A 19768-nucleotide genomic window follows, 5' to 3' on the forward strand; every position below is an offset into this window, starting at 1 on the left:
GAAAGAGAGATATTGATAGCAGTAGGGGACAGGGAGAAAGAGAGATATTGATAGTGGTAGGGGACAGGGAGAAAGAGAGATATTGATAGTGGTAGGGGACAGGGAGAAAGAGAGATATTGATAGTGGTAGGGGACAGGGAGAAAGAGAGATATTGATAGCTGTAGGGGACAGGGAGAAAGAAAGATATTGATAGTGGTAGAGGACAGGGAGAAAGAGAGATATTGATAGTGGTAGGGGACAGGGAGAAAGAAAGATATTGATAGTGGTAGGGGACAGGGAGAAAGAGAGATATTGATAGTGGTAGGGGACAGGGAGAAAGAGAGATATTGATAGTGGTAGGGGACAGGGAGAGAGAGAGATATTGATAGTGGTAGGGGACAGGGACATGGAAACTAGAGTATAAAAAAACAATGACAGTTAGTCTGATATCCTCTCCAGACCATGTCAACATGTGACGAACAGTGTGTGTTTAGTTTAACAGTCCCAATCAGAGGTCGTAAAGCTCAAAAGGCGGAACACTTCGTTGACATCATCAGGACGATACTGTAGTAGTGTTTTCTGGGCTTTGTCAACAGGGGGGTGAGCGGTTGCTTTTACTGTGATCCGTGGCTGAAAGGGTTGATACATAGAATATGTGGTTATTTCAACTGTCCTTTGAGAAACACAACAGAATGTCTGCCTTACTGTCACTGGTCAGAACACCCACCCATCTCTCGTCCAATCACAGCAGTACAGCACTTTGACTAAAGATTCAAACGTTGACGGGGAAAATTCTACTGGTGCTTAGCGAATTAGAGCTCATCGAATACCGCACTCTCAATGTCTGGAATACTGCCTTCTCATGGTACTGTACTTACAACAGCTACAACATCAAGCTGTCATTTCTCATCAAAATGGATCTAAAAGGTTAGGGGTCATTTTCACAACAAGATACAGGAGATGATTCTCTGCGGTGTGTCATTGTCTCTCTTTCCCTGAACCGCTGGCTCACTGTACCTGTTTATGAGCAACGCCCCCTCACTATCTACACCAACATTTACACCATTACCAGAAAAACAAATCATGTTCTCTGTCACTACTTTTTGACACTCTTTTCATCTTAAAGGGGTGTCTGTCATTACAGGAAGTAAAGTATTGCCACTTCCTGCTCTTCCATCCCCCTGGCAGTAGGCGGGTGGTGTGCGTTGGTAGGCTGGCAGGCCGGTGGTCGAGAGAGAGAGATAGGGCTGTGAAACACAACAGAAACTGGAGACTGAAAAAGGAGAAATGCCAAATGCACTACTTCCTCTAGTGAGACAGATCTACTGGAGGCAAACTAGGCTGTGGGGTCCATGAACATTCAGTAGAGTACCTTAGTCAGTGGCACAGCATCTCGACATTATGGTTAATGCCTACATGAAATGTATTGGTTCAAATGTTTGTACTGCCCTTATATGGTAATAACCAAACAGAACATGTCCCTGACTCTGACCACTGTGTGTGAATGGAATAATGGATAATATGCAGAAACTCTATGATGGCCCTAAGAGTAGTCTAAAAGTTCAACCCTTCTAAGAGTGGGAAAATGAGGGAATATGGAAAGGGATGATGGATGGATGAAGGAGCTGAGCAGAAAAAGGAGGACTGAATGGGTGGTGTCGGGGAACAGGGAGAAGTATGAAGGGATGATGGATGGATGAAGGAGCTGAGCAGATAAAGGAGGACTGAATGGGTGGTGTAGGGGAACAGGGAGATGTATGAAGGGATGATGGGGGGATGAGAGGAAGATACATTTGATAAGAAGGAGTAAAGATATAGAAGGAAAGGAAGGGAGGGAGGAAGCTCTTAAATCTGCTGATGCAGAGTAAAGAGGGGGACTTTGTCCTCCCCCCCTCTCTCCCCCTGTCTTGTCCTCCCACTCAGCCTACTGTATGTATCTGAAACTGAAACCCCTATTGTGAACAGGGGGAATTTATATACGGGGCCACATGCCCTAATTCATATACTTACTGGAATTGTGTGTGTGTGTGTGTGTGTGTGTGTCTTATCTTAAAATGTTCCTCTTTCCTTTAAAGACCATTCACTGTTGTTACACACACACACCCCCCACCACCCTCACCACCCTACTATAACACACACACACTGGTCACACTTCTGCACGGCCCCAATCACATGATCTGTCACTTGCTCGCAAACACACACACACACCCACCCACACACTAACTCTAAGTACAGCGTTTGCTAAATGACTTTATGTAAATGTAGCCATTGCTGGCCCTTGGATTTGCGTGTTCAAGTGAACCGTATTCCAAACACTGAGTCCAAAACCCTGGCTGAGTATCAGTGAAAGAAGACAGAGTGAGACTCTGGAGGGTTCCTTCCTGACACATACTGGACTGCACCAAAATCAGTATCTTATGGGGGTGCCCTCATTCAACACATTTTAACATGTATGAAGGTTCACAGATTGTTTTTATGAGAGTGGCCTGCAGCACCCCAGGTCAGCCATGTCATATAATCTCTAGTTTCTATACCTATAGTAGGACAGGCGCTGTCAACGACTGGGACAATAATACTTTCTTTAGTTCAATGCAGTTAATGTGCAACACTCAACATTCCACACCTCTTACCTCCAGTCCATAAACTCAGAGGAGGACGGGTCCCTGCTCTCTTCCTCCCTCTCTATTTTCCACTTCTTCCTGCTTCTGTTCTTCTCCAGCAGAGCCAAAAGATTTCCAGGGATACAAAGCTGAGGGGATGAGATGTTTGGATAGTTAGATGATTTGAACAAACTTTATTGATCCCAGAGGACTGCCAGATTGACACCAAGATACACATACAGTGCCTTCAGAAACTATTCAACCCCTTTTTTTTGTGTTACAGCCTGAATTTAAAATGGATTCAATTGAGATTGTGTCACTAATCTACACACAATACCCCATAATGTCAAAGGGGAATTTAGATTGACATTTTTATAAATTAATAAAATGCCTTGAGTTAATAAGTATTCAACCTCTTTGTTATGGCAAGCCAAAATAGGTTCATGAGTACAAATTTGCTTAACAAATCACATAATAAATTGCAGCGACTCACTCTGTGTGCAATAGTAGTGGTTAACATGATATGAATGACCACCCCATCTCTGTACCCCAGACATAGAATTATCTGTAAGGTCCCTCAGTCGAGTAGTGAATTTCTAACACATACTGTACAGTGCATTCTGAAAGTATTCAGGACTCCTTCACCTTTTCTACATTTTGTTACGTTACAGCCTTATTCTAAAATTGATTAAATATTGTTTTCCCTCGTCAAATCTACACACAATATCCCATAACGACAAAGTGAAAAACATTTTCATTTTGCTAATTTATGAAAAATTAGAAATACCTTATTTACACAAGTACTCAGACCCTTTGCTATAAGACTTAAAATTGAGCTCAGGTGCATCCTGTTCAAATGATAATTATTGAGATGTTTCTACAACTTGATTTGTCACCTGTGGTAAATTCAATTGCTTGGACATGATTTGGACCGGCACACACACCTGTCTATATAAGGTCCCGCAGTTGACAGTGTATGTCAGAGCAAAAACCAAGCCATGAGGTCGAAGGACTTGTCCGTAGAGCGCGGAGACAGGGTTATGTTGAGGCACAGATCTGGGGAAGGGTACCAAAACGTTTCTGCAGCCTTGAAGGTCCCCGAAAACACAGAGGCCTCCATCATTCTTAAATGGAAGAAGTTTGGAACCACCAAGACTCTTCCTAGAACTGGCTGCCCTGACAAACTGAGCAATCGGGGGAGAAGGGCCTTGGTCAGGGAGGTAACCAAGAACCCGATGGTCACTCTGACAGCGCTCCCGAGTTCCTCTGTGAAGATGAGAGAACCTTCCAGAAGGACAACGATCTCTTCAGCACTCCACCAATCAAGCCTTTATGGTAGAGTTTCCAGACAAAAGCCACTCCTCAGTAAAAGGCACATGACAGCATGCTTGGAGTTTGCCAAAAAGCACCAAAAGGACTCTCACACCATGAGAAACAAGATTCTCTGGTCTGATGAAACCAAGATTGAAGTCTTTGGCCTGAATGCCAAGTGTCACATCTGGAGGAAACCTGGCACCATCCCTACAGTGAAGCATGGTGGTGGCAGAATCATGCTTTGTTGATGTTTTTCAGCGGCAGGGACTTGGAGACTAGTCAGGATTGAGGGAAAGATGAACGGAGCAAAGTACAGAGATCCTTGATGAAAACCTGCTCCAGAGCGCTCAGAACCTCAGACTGGGGCGAAGGGTCACCTTCTAACAGGACAACAACCCTAAACACACAGCCAAGACAATGCAGGAGTGGCTTCGGGGCAAGTCTCTGAATGACCTTGAGTGGCCCAGCCAGACACCGGACTTGAACCCGATTGAACATCTCTGAAGATAGCTGTGCAGCGACGCTCCCCATCCAACATGATAGACCTTGAGAGGATCTGCAGAGAAGAATGTGAGAAACTCCACAAATACAGGTGTCAAGATTGTAGCATAATATCCAAGAAGATTGGTGGTGCTTCAACAAAGTACTGAGTAAAGGGTCTGAATATTTATGGAAATGTGATATTTCTAAAAACCTGTTTTGGCTTTGTCGTTATGTGGAATTGTGTGTAGATTGATGAGAGGAATTTTTTTTAAATCCATTTTAGAATAAGGCTGTAAAGTAACAAAATGTGAAAAAAGTGAAGGGGTCTGAATGCACTGTATTCAACCCCAAAGACCAGGGAGGTTTTCCAATGCCTCACAAAGAAGGGTGCCTATTGGTATATGTGTAAAAAAAAAAATTAAGAGCAGACATTGAATATCCCTTTGAGCATTGTGAAGTTATGAATTACACTTTGGATGGTGTATCAATACACCCAGTCAATACAAAGACACAGGCGTCCTTCATAACTAAGTTGCTGGAAAGGAAGGAAACTGCTCAGGGATTTCACCATGAGGCCAGTGGTGACAGTAAAACAGTTAAAAAGAGTTGAATGGCTGTGATGGGAGAAACCAGAGTATGGATCAACAGCATTGTAGTTATTCCACAATACTAACCTAATTGGCAGAGTGAAAATAAGGTAGCCTGTACAGAATAAATATTCTGTACAGGCATCCTGTTTGCAACAAGGCACTAAAGTAATACTGCAAAAAATGTGGCATAGCAACTCATGTTGAGGGCAAATCCAACAGATTACTGAGTACCACTCTCCATATTTTCAAGTATAATGGTGACTGCATCTTGCTATGGGTATGCTTGTAATCGTTAAGGACTGGGGAGTTTTTCAGGATAAATAAATAAATGGAATGGAGCTAAGCACAGGTAAAATCCTAGAGAAAAACCTGATTCAGTCTGCTTTCCACCAGACACTGGGATATTAATTCCCCTTTCAGCAGGACAATGGTTTAATCTGTGTTTGAAATTCACTGCTCGACTAAGGGACCTTACAGATAATTGTATGTGTGGGATACAGAGATGAGGTAGTCACTGAAAAATCATGTTAAACACTATTATTGCACACAGAATGAGTCCATGCAACTTATTATGTGACTTGTAAATTTGGACTCCTGGCTTGCTATAACAAAGGGGTTGAATACTTACTGACTCAAGACATTTCAGCTTTTCATTTGTAAAAATGTAAAACAAAAAAAAAAAACATAATTCCACTTTGACATTATAGGGTATTGTCTGTAGATCAGTGACCAAAAAATCTCAATTGAAACCATTTTAAATTTCAGACTAACACAACAAAATGTGGGAATTTTTCTTCCACTTGGCCATCAGAGTATTTTGTTTAGATCATTGACAATTTGTATTTTTTTTAAATCCATTTGAATCCCACTTTGATGCAACAAACTTTCTCTAGGCACAGTATTTAATATCTGCTTCGTGAGACAGAGACACAGGGGAGGAAAGGGGCCTAATACTGAGGGAATAAGGTGAAGGAAAAGAGAGACAAACAGGAGATCAAAAGATAATCCAGAAGTGGGATATAAAGAGTGAATAAAAAGAAAGAAAATGAACCTAAACACACAGTGTGTCAGAGGTTGTGTTAGACATGGTGAGTGGTTCAGGGTGGGGGACGGAGAAAGACCACTTCCCACTTCACCAGGCCACAGAGCAGAAGTGGCCTACACTAACAATGAACAGGGCTGGGAAACAGGCACAGCACACACCTGTGTAGGACCACAGACATCCTCAGACACACACTCTGCACTATCCCATACTCAGTGGCAAGAGCAGCGACTATACCCATTATCTGTCAGAATTGAGAAGGTGCATGTAAATGTAATTTGGTGTTTGTGAGTGTGTACATGTGTGTGGTCGGGAGAGAGAGGGGTCATGAGAACAGTCCGATCTAGTAAATGACAGGAGTAATTAAGTTACCATGACACCAGAAGGAGAGATGAGAAGAGAGGGAGGGGTAGATCAGTTACCATTAAGCCAAAGACAGTCTACACAGACTTTCCAGGTCTCCCAACTGTCATTTAGTTGGTAGTAAGACTGCTTCAATTCAGACAAGTGGCAATTAGGGTTGACAGTGTAGAACAGTTTCTGCTTCTCGCTCTCTTTTCCCTTCCATCTCTCACACTAAATAGTGGAATTATTCACAGAGTTGGGGTTGGTGTCAAATCTAATCTGCATCGCAGACGTCAACAATACCTATTTGTCAAGATCACACACGGAATCCCACAGTACAAATATTAGCCTACATACTGTTACAGGGCAAATGTTTTCCTTATTCCTTCCAGGTGCACTGAAGTTCAGGACTAGACCCAACACTGTTTGGAGAACTATTGTGTGAAAAATAAACATTGTAGACCAGAAACCCTTCAGTGGATTGGACTAATATCATGGTGTCCATAAAGTGGTATATCAAACGACAAACTCAGACAGAGGACCAAACCCAAGCCAGTTTGGCAGGTTCAGCAGGTCTGTCTGTACCACAAGAGGGGCGAGTCAGCAACCCAGACACACACACATGCAGTCACAGGCACACATGACAGCCTCCCACCATCCATAGCCTAAGTTTTATAAATGTAAAAGCCCTCATCCATCCAGCATTAATATACATTTCAAGAACATTACATCAGCAACAGAGCTATACAATTTAAGATAAAGGATATGTCAACGTGTCGTGACAACAGCATAGCCCACTGAAAGGGTCGTGGAATAATAGAATTCGTGGCCAAAGTTGCCCTGTGGTGGAGCACATGGCTTATTGCCTACAGAGGCCGGCGATGTGCGTGAGAACAGGTTAGGTTTTGGATGTCAGCCGGTGTTCGCTGCTATAATTAGAAGCCAAGCCTCCAGAAGTGTACCCGTCGACCCTGCTTGTTCACCTGGCCACATCCACACAGGTAGCAACACAGAGCAACTAACCTGAGATCACATAAATATTCTCTGTTAATGTAATTTAAATAGTATGCGTTCTTGTGTCAAAATAAGCCTCTAGGAAAAGAGAGCGCGAAAATCATTGGGAGAAATTATTGTCGACACGTCACACAGGAGTTACCGAATACCCATGACGTAGTCCTCCCGTAACCCCGGTTAGGACCGGGGGGGGGGGGGGGGGGGGTCAGGAGCGGTTGTTATAGAAAATGGGAAAGACAAGCGTAAAGTCCTAACTTTAAGAATTCCATAATAACCCCCCAAAACAGAGAGCGAGTGAGGGAGCGGGTTTACCTGTGCGCCGGTGTCACCTATGTTATCTCGTCGCGTCCCACCTGACCGGCTTCTGTACTTCCTGGATTCACTCCCACCAGCCTCTCCCCCCCCCCTCGTCGCTCCCCGGGGGTCACCGCTCTCTCGGCACTGTCCAAAATCTCACACCAGTCCCTCTGACGAACCACGTATTGCCCGGGAGTTCTCTGTAATATCCGCTTCTTCTTGTCTCTGCCGGCGTTTATATCCCCCTGCCTCGGCTCTCTCTTTGCAGACCGCCGGCTCGCTGGGCTGTTCTCCCCCCTCTCTGACTCCGCTGGCCCATTCCAACTCCAGGCAGCTCCTCCTTGAACCAGGAAGCGGCTTGCCCTACTTTACACCCCGTCGCGGATTGGCTCTGGCGGGGCTGGAGAGGGACCGCTGGGGTGGGCAGGGCACAGGGGTCGGCCACGGTGCGATAGGCCAGCGGAAGTGTCTGTCGTAGCGAGGTGGGAGGGAAGGAGGGCCGAGGTGGGCATGTTGTTATAGAGACTCGCGGGGCAGGTTGAAGGTCTGTGAGGGATCACAGCGGGGCTAAGAGGTGGGCACAGAGATGGAGATAATCGTTTGAGGGCATTTGCGTGTGCCAGCTGCAGCGGACATTTCCACTTGAAATGGATCGCCTTATTTAAACGCGTTATTTATGGTGCTCGTGCAGTTTATCTGCCTCTGGCAGGCTGTTACTGTACATCTCTCTCTCTCTCTCTCTTTCCCACCTCCCTGCATCTCTCTCTCTCTATGCGCACCTTAAGCATTTCATTTGCAAATGAAGCCATGGCGACCAAGACAAGAGGTGACCATAGAGACAGAGAAACCAGCAGGTGCACATACAGTATATACAGGGTATGTAGGCTACTACTCAGCCTCAGTCACAAGTCACATCCCCTGCCATATATTTACGGACAGCTATGACAAGCAGCCGTCTCATGGCGGCTTGCTGAGTGTTAAAATAACTCCAATCTCCTTCTAATAACTCTTAGAGACTTCGCCCCAAATTCTGAGAAGACTAGAAGCAGTACAGGCTACAGTAGCTGGGGGACACCCACTCTACTGAAACCGCTGGGGGACATTCATGTAAGAATAATATCTCACTGTGCGCGCGTGTGTGTTTGTGATCTTGTGATATACTGAAGGCAATTCAAAATCCAATTTTTGGTAAAGAGGACATTTTCTACTGTAAGTGATTCACTGTTTCCAGTGCAGAGGGAGACTGAAGAGTGTATGACAACACAGGGCTGATGCAAGAATCTTGAGACACACTAGAGAGAGAATGAGGTTAGAGTCACATGCACTGTGCACACACCCCTCCCCTTGTAGCAAACTACACACACATCAGCTTCCTGTTTGAAGTGGTAACTACACAGAAGGAATCACCTTATCCTTTCTAAGTTTTGCATCTTGCGCTCTTTGCTCCTGCATACACCCCCCTTCTCTCAAACACCTCCAATGTGTGTGTGTGTGTGTGTGTGTGTGTGTGTGTGTGTGTGTGTGTGTGTGTGTGTGTGTGTGTGTGTGTGTGTGAGAGAGAGATGGCAGATTTTGAAGTGATGGGAAGTCTAAATATAACATCTTGTGGTTTACCCACCCAGCCCACCCAGCCCACCTTCCCCTTGCCGCCCCCTAACCTTAAATCTGTGCTCAATCTGCGGTCTGGCTACCTATCTGGCTGCTGTTGCGTGTGGTGTGTGTGACGTGTGTGTTACTGCAATTCACACTACCAAATGGGCAAAAACGTCATTTCAACGTGGAAAACTAATTGTATTAGAAAAAAAAAATCTACATAAAGGCATTTTCTATTTTTTCATCCAATTTATAACCTAAATCCAATGACATGGTGAATTGTTTTTGTTGATTTCACATTGAATTCACGTTAGTTGACAACTCAACCAAATGTAAATCAATACTAGACTGAGGTCTGTGCACAGTGGGTAACCTTGTTGTTCACCTACAAAGTTAGAATATTGTTTTATTGTTCCCCAAAATCTCCCCAAATTCAATTTCATTAAGCAAAGAATCAAATTAAGAATTTCCTTGCAGAAGTTCAAATGCACTGACAGTAGTGGAACTAATGCACACCCTCACACAGTTGGTCCAGTAGTCAAGAGGAGTGTGTGACCCACCTGGGTGTGCTGAATCCAAGCCTACCCTTATAGACTTAATAACCTGTTACATGATGGAGTATCAGAGTTTCCACTGTCACCTCACTCTCTGCAGGGAGGCACACACAATCCTTAACACACTGAAATATATACTGAATAAATAATTGCAATCCATTTCTCTTTCTGTCCATGTCCTGCAAGCCTTAGGTGATCCTCTAAGACATTTCTGTGATTCCAGTGCTGAGGCCCCAGAATAGGACTTCCCTGCAGGTCCTCTAGTTCAGAGCCAGAGTGACAGGCAGCAATTACAGTCCTATTTATTCTCTACTAATCCTGTGGTCTGACACTGCTGTTAACCTCTTACATGCTGCTACACACTCCACATCTCTCCACATATACTACAACATCTCTCCACAGATACAACATCTCTCCACATATACACCATCTCTCCACATACAGTGCCTTGCGAAAGTATTCGGCCCCCTTGAACTTTGTGACCTTTTGCCACATTTCAGGCTTCAAACATAAAGATTTAAAACTGTATTTTTTTGTGAAGAATCAACAACAAGTGGGACACAATCATGAAGTGGAACGACATTTATTGGATATTTCAAACTTTTTTAACAAATCAAAAACTGAAAAATTGGGCGTGCAAAATTATTCAGCCCCCCTTAAGTTAATACTTTGTAGCGCCACCTTTTGCTGCGATTACAGCTGTAAGTCGCTTGGGGTATGTCTATCAGTTTTGCACATCGAGAGACTGACATTTTTTCCCATTCCTTCTTGCAAAACAGCTCGAGCTCAGTGAGGTTGGATGGAGAGCATTTGTGAACAGCAGTTTTCAGTTCTTTCCACAGATTCTCGATTGGATTCAGGTCTGGACTTTGACTTGGCCATTCTAACACCTGGATATGTTTATTTTTGAACCATTCCATTGTAGATTTTGCTTTATGTTTTGGATCATTGTCTTGTTGGAAGACAAATCTCCGTCCCAGTCTCAGGTCTTTTGCAGACTCCATCAGGTTTTCTTCCAGAATAGTCCTGTATTTGGCTCCATCCATCTTCCCATCAATTTTAACCATCTTCCCTGTCCCTGCTGAAGAAAAGCAGGCCCAAACCATGATGCTGCCACCACCATGTTTGACAGTGGGGATGGTGTGTTCAGCTGTGTTGCTTTTACGCCAAACATAACGTTTTGCATTGTTGCCAAAAAGTTAAATTTTGGTTTCATCTGACCAGAGCACCTTCTTCCACATGTTTGGTGTGTCTCCCAGGTGGCTTGTGGCAAACTTTAAACAACACTTTTTATGGATATCTTTAAGAAATGACTTTCTTCTTGCCACTCTTCCATAAAGGCCAGATTTGTGCAATATACGACTGATTGTTGTCCTATGGACAGAGTCTCCCACCTCAGCTGTAGATCTCTGCAGTTCATCCAGAGTGATCATGGGCCTCTTGGCTGCATCTCTGATCAGTCTTCTCCTTGTATGAGCTGAAAGTTTAGAGGGACGGCCAGGTCTTGGTAGATTTGCAGTGGTCTGATACTCCTTCCATTTCAATATTATCGCTTGCACAGTGCTCCTTGGGATGTTTAAAGCTTGGGAAATCGTTTTGTATCCAAATCCGGCTTTAAACTTCTTCACAACAGTATCTCGGACCTGCCTGGTGTGTTCCTTGTTCTTCATGATGCTCTCTGCGCTTTTAACGGACCTCTGAGACTATCACAGTGCAGGTGCATTTATACGGAGACTTGATTACACACAGGTGGATTGTATTTATCATCATTAGTCATTTAGGTCAACATTGGATCATTCAGAGATCCTCACTGAACTTCTGGAGAGAGTTTGCTGCACTGAAAGTAAAGGGGCTGAATAATTTTGCACGCCCAATTTTTCAGTTTTTGATTTGTTAAAACAGTTTGAAATATCCAATAAATGTCGTTCTACTTCATGATTGTGTCCCACTTGTTGTTGATTCTTCACAAAAAATACAGTTTTATATCTTTATGTTTGAAGCCTGAAATGTGGCAAAAGGTCGCGAAGTTCAAGGGGGCCGAATACTTTCGCAAGGCACTGTATACACCATCTCTCCACATATACTCCATCTCTTCAAATATACACCATCTCTCCACATCTCTCAAAATAGACATCTCTTCACATCTCTCAAAATATACATCTCTCCACTTATACATCTCTCCACATATACAACACCTCTTCACATCTCTCCACATATACAACATCTCTCCACATATACAACATCTCTCCACATCTCGCCACATATACAACATCTCTTCACATCTCTCCAAATATACATCTCTCCAAATATACAACATCTCTTCACATCTCTCCACATATATATCTCCACAGCTCTCTTATCTCATCTCAATTTAAGGGGCTGTCAGACCTCACCATGGTGAAGGTAATACACAGTGTAACAACTATGTGGCTATCCTAAGCTGCTACCTTTTCCTGGAATGCAGACAGGAGTCTGGTTTAGGTGCTGAGCCCCATCTAGTGGTCAATGTGTAGATGACAGCTTGGTACTTACAAGCGTTCACTGCTTAATGTGTCTGAAGGGTAGGCCTACATCTCTCACAAGAGTAGCTATACAGTCTCTTGTTATAGGTTTAAAGTATATAGATCTTTAATGTCTAGATTTAAATCCAAAGGTATGAACAAAGTTGTTTTGTATTCTGTACATAGTATTTGCTGTCCGCTAAGTAAATGTCTGAGAATAGCCTCAGAGTCCCTTTAGAATAGAGTAGAATGTACACAGTAAGTCCCTATACATCCCTCTAACAATCATGCATCCCTCCAAAGATCATGATTGTTCCCTTCAGTACAATATTTAATTCCAGGCCTTAATGCAAATGACTCTGAGTGTAAATCCAACATTCTAATGCCTCACAATCCTCCAAAGGTGAAAAATAAATCAATCACCGCCAAACACAACATAGTGTGGAAATGAGACTCTTGAACCCCTTTGAACACAGATTAGATGGAGTGAGGGAGAGAGATAGTCAGGAGGGTCAGGCTGTGTATTAGACATGGTATAATCCTTCCCTGTGCAGGAGGATATTGATTTAGTTAAGAGTCGAGAGCAACAGTGATCCCAGCGTTCCCATCCACAAGCGTCACCTTGGATATGAGTCTGCTTCACCTCTGGAGGTGTTCAGGACTACCGGGCAGGACACACACACACACGCGCACGCGCACACCTACACACACTTTCTCTCTCGCCTTCTTCTCAATGCACCAAAGACAAACTGACTTTCTAAATGTGCTTTATTCTAGCTATCATCCAAAACATTCTTACCGTCACCATCATCATGGTCATCCTCATCATAATCAATAACATCATCATCAATAACATCATCATCAACAACTATCATTTCATTGATTTTGCTCAAAAGCTAAAGCTGTGATCACAAATAAAACATTTGGTCCTTACATATAATCTAGGCAACATGGTATCAAGGGTTAAAAGAGGAATGCTCTGTTGCTACCCACAGAAAACATCAAACAGCACTGGACATGACACCAGGACAAGGGAGGGAAGAAAGGAGCGGGAGGGATGGATGGATGGAGGGAGGGAATGATAGAGAGAGCTACAGTAGAGAGAGGGAAAAGTCAGAGATGGAGAGAGGTAGAGAGCATCTGTGAATGTCTCTGGAACAGTAGTTAACTACAAAAGCTCCGTGAAAGATGAAAGGAGGATCAGACAGACAGAGATGAAAGACAGGATGAAAGCAGACAGTAGCCAGAGGAGGTGAGGAACGAGGGAAAAGGAGGGAATAGAGAGAGAGGCATGCATTTACAGGAAGCTAGGCGGAACAACTAAACCCACATCCACAGTTTACGAGGGAGCAGTATTAAGTGTTGCACCAAAACACACAATTCAGTTACAGAAGTTGTGTGAACATATTGGACCGAAGCTAAACACCACACAACTTGGACAACAAAACTACAAGTGGATCAATCGCTCCTATAGTTACTGATCAATATGATGACTAACTTTACAGTGATTAGTAATCTCATACTATGATTAATCATATAATGACAAAATATTACACTTTGGTGAAGAGCGAGAGGTAAAAGGGAGGTGTAGCTGGAAATCAGGAAGTGCCTATCTTATTGGTCGCCTTAGAATTGACCAACTAACCCTCCTCCAATCAGCAGCAAGATGCAACGAGCCCCATTGCTATCTTTGTCATCATCGTCCTCGTCTTTTCTGACAGCTGTATCGTCCCTCCCACTGTGTGCTGCCATTATCTTCCACTTCATCTCTCTTGCTTGCTCCAACAATCACTAACACAGATATGTATCTATATGTTTGGACTTCAAATATAAACTGTGATTCTACTCTAGCCTGCCCTAGTCACCAGAGCCATAGATATACAGAGTCTGCCGAACTCGGTTTGAATCTAGAATTTTGGCATGCCATGTTGGCAACAACTGTTAAAACCTAGTCGCAAGTCATGGACTGTTTGGAGGATAGTTTGTTGAACTCAAATCTGCAGTACCCTATTCCTTACAGTGTGCTACTTTAATTGGGGCATGGGGTGTTTGGTGACACAATCTACACATTATATCTGTCCTGAAAAGTCCATCCTCCAATCAGATAATTTCCTCCAGGACCATCACATGTTGTCAGGCAGTTTTTCTCTCAGTCCCTATTAGTCTTTCCCTGTCTGAGGCAGCTACGGGTCCTTCTTGCCCCCCTTGGGGGAGGCAGAGGGGGCAGAGGTGGCTGGGGGGCAAGAGGTTGGAGGGAGAGAGGTGGCAGGGCCTGGGACCAACTGAGTGGGTGGGAGGGTGGTAGTGGTTTGGACAGGTGTTACGGCTGTGGTCAGCTTTGGAGCTGGGGTGGGAGTGGAGGCTGGGGTGGGAGTGGAGGCTGGGGTGGGGGCTGGGGTAGGGGTTGCAGTTAGGGTTTGGCTCTGAATGGGAACAGGAGTAGAAATAGGGGTAGAGGGACGATTGGAGGGTTGAGAGAGGGTAGGGGTAGGGGTACGAGTCTGGATAGGGGTAAAGGCTTTAGAGGGGGTAGGGGTGGGCCCAGATAGAGGGTAAGGGGAGGGGGGTGTAGGGGAGGGCTTGATTAGGGGGCTCTGAAGAAGAGTGGGAGAGGAAGGTAGGGAAGAGGAGGGGGGAGAGGGGGACGCGAGAGAGGACTTGCGCCCATGGGTTTGTGGAAGTGAGAGAGGGGCACTGACAGAGGAGGGAGGGGGAGTGGAGGAGGGAGAGGGGGAAGAAGAGCACAGGGGAGTTGTAGGGATGGGTTTGGGGCGAGGGGTTGAGGTGAGGGGGAAAGAGGTGGTTACAGAGGAGGGAGGGGGAGTGGAGGAGGGAGAGGGGGAAGAAGAGCGAGGGGGAGGTGTAGGGATGGGTTTGGACAAAGGGGTTGAGGTGAGTGGAGTAGTTCCGGAAGAGGGAGGGATGGAGCAGGGGGGAGGAGAGGAGGAGCGAGATGGGGGTGTAGGGGTGGGTTTGGGACGAGGGGTTGAGGTGAGTGGAGTAGTTCCGGAAGAGGGAGGGATGGAGCAGGGGGGAGGAGAGGAGGAGCGAGATGGGGGTGTAGGGGTGGGTTTGGGGCGAGGGGTCAGTGGCAGGGCTGGGATGAGGGAGAAAGGAGTGGGAGCAGAGGAGAGGGTGTAGGAGGCCAGGGGAGAAGCTGATGTGGGTGTGGCTGCAGGTACAGCGAAAGGATGTGTGTGTGTGGCTGTGTGTGTGTGTGCAGGGCAGTGTGTAGAGACATGATCAGGGATGGGCTGTATAGAGCCCAGGTTATGTGCTTGTATCTGTGCATTGAAGGGGCGCATCTGTAACTGTTGTGCTGAGACTTGTACTGGTAGGGGAGTAGTCAACACCCCCACACTGCCACCCCTGGCTAGCTGCGTCCCAGTCAGGAATGAGGCTGGAAGCAGGTTACCTCCAGAGGCCTTCCGCTGGAGAGGGGGGTGAGGCTGCATGCTTGCCCAGGATCGATGAGGCAGGGTGGGCTGCGAGGCGGAGAGGAGCCTGGCCTCCTGGGTGAGCCTCCCAAGTGCAGGCAGGCCCTGGTTGCTGCTGCCTCCGTGACGCAATAGCGCCTCCTTGGCCCCATGCTGGCCAGCCATGGAACTGCAAGTGTCTGACATGACACTGGTGGCTGCAGTTGGATTCACGTGGTAGAACAGATGGGGTGTGGTGGCCCCTCCTACCTTGGGGATTCCTGGGGTTCCACACATCACTGAAGAGTGTTCCGGGTGGAGGCGGAGACTGTAGTGCAGGGTCTTTCCTAATTGGAGCGACGTGGAAACAGAGGAGGCCGGTGTGGGTGGGGTTTGAGCAACAGGGGGTGATATCACACCTCCCGGGGGGACCATGGGGAAGGGCGAGGGGGAGGGGAAGGCAGGAAACCCTCTAGGGGACAGCCCCCCCATCCCTCCTACTCCCATCATCCCAATGAGGGAACTCACAGAGGGGCGCAGGGGCTGCAGGACAGGGGGCCGCGGGGGGGAGAGGGGGAAGGAGACGGAGGACGATGGAGAGATGGAGGGGAGGAATATAGCGCCTCCTAGCGCATGTTGCTGCTGTAGCTGATGTTGAAGCTGCTGTTGCTGCTGCTGCTGGTGCATGAGGGCGATGGCCACGTTAGTCGTAGCGGCCGCCGTCTGGAGCGGAGCGTGGATCAGTGGAGCCCAGATCAGTGGGTGGGGCCTAGGAGAGACCGTACCACTTCCTCCCGTGGCCCCTCCCCTTCCTGCTGCGGCAGCAGCGATGGCCTCCTGCATGGCTGGCATGCTGTCGTGTTTAACGGTCTGCTGAACCAGCATGCTGTCACAGGAGCCCAGCCCTCCCATGCCTAGCCCTGCCCCCGCTCCTCCTCGACCCCCACGCCCCAAACCACTGCCCCCCGCCATGGAACCCGCCTGGGACGGCTTCCTCATCAGGATAGAGTTCTTCCTACCTGCAGAGGAGAACAAAGAAGAGAGAAGAGAATAGAATGAAAGGATCAAAACAGAAACAAACTGATGGAGGGGGTGGATACTGTTCCTGTCTGACACAAATGGAGGAAAACAAGAGCAAGAAGAAAGTGGTAGAAACTAAAGTGAGGGTCAAACAACACAGTTGTAACGAGGCTGACAGGGCTGAGGGGCTGATTAAAGATCACAAACAGAACCAGGTATCTGCTCTAGCTCTCTGTTCTAACAGCTCTCCACGTTTTTCTAGCAGTTTCTCAATTCAATTCAATTCAAGGGGGTTTATTGGCATGGGAAACATATTTTAACAGTAGATAATAAACAAAAGTGAAAAAAACAATACACATTTACAGTAAACATTACACTCACTAAAGTTCCAAAATAATAAAGACGTTTCAAATGTCATATTATGTGCAAATACAAAAGGGAAAATAGTTTCTCTCTCCCTTAACCTGCCTTGAAGGGCTTCTGCAACTGTAAGGTCATTTACAAATAAAATCTGAATTGATTCAAAAAATGCTTTTCGCTGGCAAGATCTTTGCACAAAGCACTATAGAAATGAAACTGAATTGAAAACTGAGTCATTGCAAGTAATGGACTGAATGGCAGGTGCTTGAGCCAATCGGGAGAGGCTTTAGTACCAATGCGGTCCAACCGGTCGACGGCCACCGTCTCAAAGGCCCGCCTCATCATAGGGTGTTCCTCCAAGACCTCGTTGAAGCTGTCCACACTGAGGGAGTAGAGACGACAGTATGTATCCGCTCTGACACTCGCCGTCCTCCGGCCCCGAGTCAACAAACAGATCTCTGAGAGAGAGAGAGTGGGGGGGTGGATAAAGAGGGAGAAGGGATGAGAGAGTGGAAAAAATATGATTTTGTTGAAGAAATTGTGAAATTGAAGAACTGATTAATCTAACTCACAGTCACACCTCTCCCCTTCCACTTCCCTTTTTCCTCACACTGTCCTTACCCTCACCCATCCCTCCCCTTCTCCCTCCTCTCCTCACCCCCAAAGTAGGACCCGTCACTGAGTTTGGTCTCCTTGTTTCCGCGGGTGAGTATGCCGACTCGTCCGTGTTGAATGAAGTACATCTTGCGTCCCACCGTGCCCTCACGGATGATGAAGTCATTGGGCTGGAACACCTCGAAGCGAAGCTTGGTCAGCACTGCCGTCACAAAGTTAGGGTCCGCGTTAGCAAACAGCGGCATGTGAGCCACCAGGCTACGGCAGTTAAAGCTAACTATCGCCTGAGAGGGGGGGAAAGAGAGGGGGAGGGAGGGGGGAGGAGTTGGGAAGTCAGTTAGAATGCACAAAAACTGAATTGTATCAGTACGTTTTAATTTTCTTTCATGTAAAATGTGTTTGAGGCAGTTTGAATCGACTGGTTTGAGCAGGTGTTTTTTTTAGTTACGCTATAGCTAGCTTTCGTAACTTGTAACAGTGCGTGTGCCTGCGTGTGTGCCTGTATCCGTGGCTCGTGCGTGTGTGCCTGTATCCGTGGCTCGTGCGTGTGTGCCTGTATCCGTGGCTCGTGCGTGTGTGCCTGTATCCGTGGCTCGTGCGTGTGTGCCTGTATCCGTGGCTCATGCGTGTGCGTGCCTCGTGTGTGCGTGTGTTACCTCCTTTAGTGGTTCGCTGAGTTCACCCAGTATGTTCTCCTCGTCAAACATCTTGCCCTGGAAGCGATGCTCGTAGTACTCATGAATCCTCTGACGGACATCTGCAGGGAGCTTATGGAACGACATGTACTGCTCCACCTGCTTATACTGGAACACAACGTCAATACAACGGAAAAACAACGATACAACGTTAATACAACGTTAATACAACGTCAATACAACGTCAATACAACGTCAATACAATGTCAATACAACGGGAATACAACGATACAACGTTAATATAGCGTCAATACAATGTCAATACAACGTCAATACAATGTCAATACAACGGGAATACAACAATACAACGTCAAATCAATATTAACACAACATCAATACAATATTAATACAACGTCAATACAATATTAACACAACGTCAATACAATATTAATACAACGTCAATACAATAATAATATATTAATACCACGTCAATATAATATTAATACAACATCAATACAATATTAATACCACGTCAATACAATATTAATACAACGTCAATACAATATTAATACAACACCAATACAATATTAATACAACGTCAATACAATATTAATACAACGTCAATACAATATTAATACCACGTCAATATAATATTAATACAACATCAATACAATATTAATACAACGTCAATACAATATTAATACAACATCAATATAATATTAATACAACGTCAATACAATATTAATACCACGTCAATACAATATTAATACAACGTCAATACAATATTAATACAACATCAATACAATATTAATACAACGTCAATACAATATTAATACAACGTCAATACAATATTAATACCACGTCAATATAATATTAATACAACATCAATACAATATTAATACAACGTCAATACAATACTAATACAACATCAATATAATATTAATACAACGTCAATATAATATTAATACAACGTCAATACAATATTAATACAATGTTAATACAGCGTTAATAAAAGCACACATACACACACTATACTGCTTCACTACAGTATAATACACACTATACTGCTTCACTACAGTATAATACACACTATACTGCTTCACTACAGTATAATACACACTATAATGCTTCACTACAGTATAATACACACTATACTGCTTTACTACAGTATAATACACACTATACTGCTTTACTACAGTATAATACACAGTATACTGCTTTACTACAGTATAATACACAGTATACTGCTTCACTACAGTATAATACACACTATACTGCTTTACTACAGTATAATACACACTATACTGCTTTACTACAGTATAATACACAGTATACTGCTTTACTACAGTATAATACACAGTATACTGCTTCACTACAGTATAATACACACTATACTGCTTTACTACAGT

The 19768-nt window shown here is 45.0% G+C and overlaps 2 protein-coding genes across 4 annotated transcripts in view; both read right to left on the reverse strand.

Annotated features, from left to right (window-relative positions):
• LOC110536462 (zinc finger and BTB domain-containing protein 7B-like) overlaps window positions 1-8267 on the reverse strand; it is a 25729-nt gene extending 17462 nt beyond the window's left edge. The window contains exons 1-2 of one of the 2 annotated variants that reach the window (XM_036940158.1): window positions 7681-8267; window positions 2604-2729 (exon numbers count right to left, since the gene is read on the reverse strand). The gene's annotated coding sequence lies outside the window, so the exon portion shown is untranslated. The remainder of the gene's footprint in view (window positions 1-2603; window positions 2730-7680) is intronic. The other variant, XM_021622243.2, reaches the window with a different exon arrangement.
• Window positions 8268-12916: 4649 nt separating this feature from the next.
• The window catches only part of LOC110534274 (potassium/sodium hyperpolarization-activated cyclic nucleotide-gated channel 1), a 30780-nt gene continuing 23928 nt past the window's right edge, over window positions 12917-19768 (reverse strand). For both annotated transcript variants that reach the window (XM_036940172.1, XM_036940168.1), the window contains exons 7-10: window positions 18381-18527; window positions 17768-18008; window positions 17403-17567; window positions 12917-16748 (exon numbers count right to left, since the gene is read on the reverse strand). In XM_036940172.1, the coding sequence (XP_036796067.1) occupies window positions 14497-16748; window positions 17403-17567; window positions 17768-18008; window positions 18381-18527 (2805 nt within the window). In that variant the 3' untranslated portion in view covers window positions 12917-14496. The remainder of the gene's footprint in view (window positions 16749-17402; window positions 17568-17767; window positions 18009-18380; window positions 18528-19768) is intronic.

The sequence above is a fragment of the Oncorhynchus mykiss genome, chromosome 2, assembly GCF_013265735.2.
Source record: "Oncorhynchus mykiss isolate Arlee chromosome 2, USDA_OmykA_1.1, whole genome shotgun sequence".
Taxonomy (NCBI): Eukaryota; Metazoa; Chordata; class Actinopteri; order Salmoniformes; family Salmonidae; genus Oncorhynchus; species Oncorhynchus mykiss.